Genomic DNA, 3,320 nt, shown 5'->3' on the forward strand with positions numbered 1-3,320 from the left:
CACTCAACAATGGTGAAAAAACCACCACTCCTTCCAACACATTATACTACTCTCACACCCACCCTTGTCACCATCCCTTCCTCTCTCTCTCTTCTTCTCTGATTCTCTCTCTCTAACACTCATTTTCACACTCATTTTCTTTGAAGTAATATTTAGGTATAGTCCAAATTACCCATCGTCGTCCGTTTATAAAAAGTTGGTCACGTGGCAATTTGTGATTTGCTATCTATGTGTGTTGCACAAAAGTTGATGCAGTCCAATGTTTAATTATCTCTGTTTCTATTTTAATTCTCTTATTCTTTCTCTCTTGATGTTTATGATTCTCTCTCTCTCAAAAGGTTGATTATTAGTTTGGGTGTGAGTTGAGAGTTGTCAGCATCTATAGGGTCATGATCATCTCTATAAATACCAAGTATTCCATATCTCTTTGCCTTATCTTCCATGTTTACAAATTACAACCATCTTATGTTTCTCTCCTTTACTCTCAAAAACATCTTTTAGCCTACCACTCTACTTCTACTTCTTTTACAAAAAGAAAAAAAAAAAACAACACACAAAAACATGGGAAGCATCAAAATAACCGAGGTCTTCAAATCCCACCCTGTCCACATCCCCGCTCACAAAAACCTCGACTTTGACTCTCTCCATGAACTCCCCGATTCCTATGATTGGATTCAACCTGATTCTTTCCCTTCCTTAAACCTCTCTAATAATCTCATTCCTCTCTCTGACTCTGTTCCCCTCATTGACCTTTCTCTCCCCAATGCTCCTCATCTCATTGGCAATGCCTTTCGTACTTGGGGGGCATTCCAAGTCATTAACCACGGCGTCCCCATTTCCCTCCTTCACTCCATTGAATCCTCCGCTAATTCCCTCTTCTCCCTTCCCCCTCCCCACAAGCTCAAGGCCGCTCGTCCCCCCGACGGCATCTCCGGCTACGGCCTCGTCCGTATCTCCTCCTTCTTCCCTAAACGTATGTGGTCCGAAGGCTTCACCATCCTTGGCTCCCCTCTCGAACACTTCAAAAAACTCTGGCCTCATGACTACACTCGTTATTGGTATTGTAACAGCCCCATTGAATAATTTACTTTTTATATTTTTTTAAGAAAAATATTTAGTATCTTTATACATCTCATCAAACTCTTCTAATCATTATGAAAATACTTTTCTTTAGAAAAAGGTAAAATTAATTAATTGATTTTTAAATTTATAGTGATATAATAGAGGAATATGATCGAGAGATGAAGAGTCTATGTGGAAGGCTGATGTGGCTTGCGTTGGGAGAATTAGGCATAACTCGAGAGGATGTAAATTGGGCCGGGCTGAATGGGGATTTCAAGACGTGTAATGCAGCGACCCAATTGAACTCTTACCCGGTTTGTCCGGATCCAGATCGGGCAATGGGACTCGGAGCTCATACAGACACCAGCCTTTTAACAATTGTATATCAGAACAACACAAGAGGATTACAAGTTTTGAGAGAAGGGAACCGGTGGGTGACGGTGGAGCCTGTACCCGGTGCACTTGTGGTTCAAGTTGGAGACTTGCTTCATATTCTTACAAACGGGTTGTACCCAAGTCCGGTTCATCAAGCTGTTGTGAACCGGACCAGAAAACGTCTCTCAGTGGCATACGTTTTTGGGCCGCCAGAAAGTGCTGAAATTTCACCGCTTAAGAAACTTTTGGGCCCGACTCAACCACCGCTTTACCGCACAGTAACTTGGACTGAATACCTCCGTAAAAAAGCCGAACACTTCAATAACGCACTCTCATCTGTCCGTCTTTGCGCTCCTCTCACTGGACTGTTAGATGTCAACGATCATAGCCAGGTTAAAGTAGGCTAACCTCCAACTCCTCCCAAGTCTAAAATACATTTAAAATATAATGTAATTTACTCCAATTTATGATTAGGAATGTTTTTTCTTCTCTCTTTTTATTATTTTTAATTTTCAATAGAGTTGTCTAAAAAAAAAGGAGTTTTGCATGGTGGGCGTAGTGAGTAATATCTAATCCATAGTGTGTATGTGTGTTTGTGTGTGGACTGTGGATTAGATAGGTGTGTGTGGAGAGAAAAATAAAACTTTAATGAAATATATTTTGAAGAGAGAAAAAAAAAAGATTAATTTTATTTTGGCAGCGTAAAAAGGACATATATCTATGAAATTTAATCTGTATTCGTGTGTTTAATTATTGATTGATTTTGGGGGATGGGATGGAAATAAATGACATATTCATTTTTCTTTTCAACAAGTAATGACCTTAATCATTGCCTCAGAGTGCTTTTGAAAAATGATTAACTCAATCATTAACTACGCTTTAAATCTCTATTTAGTTCCACTAATTATGTTTCCACGTGTAGTCTCACATCATGCCAAGTGGGTAATTAAATCACCATAATATGCAGATTAACTATATTGACAAAAACAAAATCTTATATAAAAAGAATCTATTTTGATGTGTGTTTCCAAAGCAAATTAAGGGGATGGAATCTTTTACAAGTGTTTTTACTTTTGTATTTGAGTGAATTTTTCTGTAGATGTTGGATACACATTGTTTGTCTCGAGGTTTGTCAAGCATATGGAAATTTTTTACACATATACTTTGTGGATTCCAACAACTACCCCTAAACTCCACTCTTTTTTTTCTTTTTTTTACACTTCTAGACTTAAGGTTTCATGTGTAATTGTGTTTCGAAAATCGAGTAAAAACACAATTGGTAGAAAGAAAAAGAAAATATGTTAGATGATATAATAATAAATTTAACATAAGTGATTAGTTTAAATTTTTGGGTTAATCGATGATTTAACATAGTATCAGTACAAGTGACTTAAGAGGTCATAGGTGATCAAGGGAGACTGTTAGATGATATAATATTAAATTTACATTCACCTATTATCTTAAAGATTGTGAGGTATTATCATCTTTTCAACGTGAGATCCTCAACATGTCTCTCAAGTCAATGGTGCCTCGTTTTGAATTCACTAATCTTGAGTCGATTTTTTTAGTTAGAATCTTATGCTAATTTAATTTAGTATCATAGTCCATGAAGCTCAAACGGGTATTCAATCTAAAAAAATCTAATCTAAGAATGATGAACCTAAATCAACACCATCTTGAGAGGACATATCGAGAATTCTTAAAAGATACTTGAACTACTTTTCTTATTATCAATCGAGATGAAATTCTATGTTTACTCTTATATTTTGTTTGGGAGGAAGGTGGTGGTTTTGTCCTATAAAAGACTGCAACCACGTGCTTGTTGGTCTTTGGGCTTTTCCAACTTGCCGGTCTCAAGAAACCAAAACCTACCATCCTCCCCT

General features: G+C 37.2%; 1 protein-coding gene across 1 annotated transcript; it reads left to right on the forward strand.

Moving 5' to 3' along the window:
• Positions 1-427: 427 nt before the first annotated feature.
• Positions 428-1,926, forward strand: LOC120086288 (gibberellin 3-beta-dioxygenase 1-like). The gene is made up of 2 exons (XM_039042848.2): positions 428-1,058; positions 1,214-1,926. The coding sequence occupies exons 1-2, from the start codon at positions 562-564 to the stop codon at positions 1,842-1,844; spliced, it is 1,128 nt and encodes a 375-aa protein (XP_038898776.1). The 5' UTR covers positions 428-561; the 3' UTR covers positions 1,845-1,926.
• The last annotated feature ends 1,394 nt before the right edge of the window (positions 1,927-3,320 follow it).

Source organism: Benincasa hispida, chromosome 9 (assembly GCF_027475165.1).
Source record: "Benincasa hispida cultivar pf3 chromosome 9, pf3_genome.v1.1, whole genome shotgun sequence".
Taxonomy (NCBI): domain Eukaryota; kingdom Viridiplantae; phylum Streptophyta; class Magnoliopsida; order Cucurbitales; family Cucurbitaceae; genus Benincasa; species Benincasa hispida.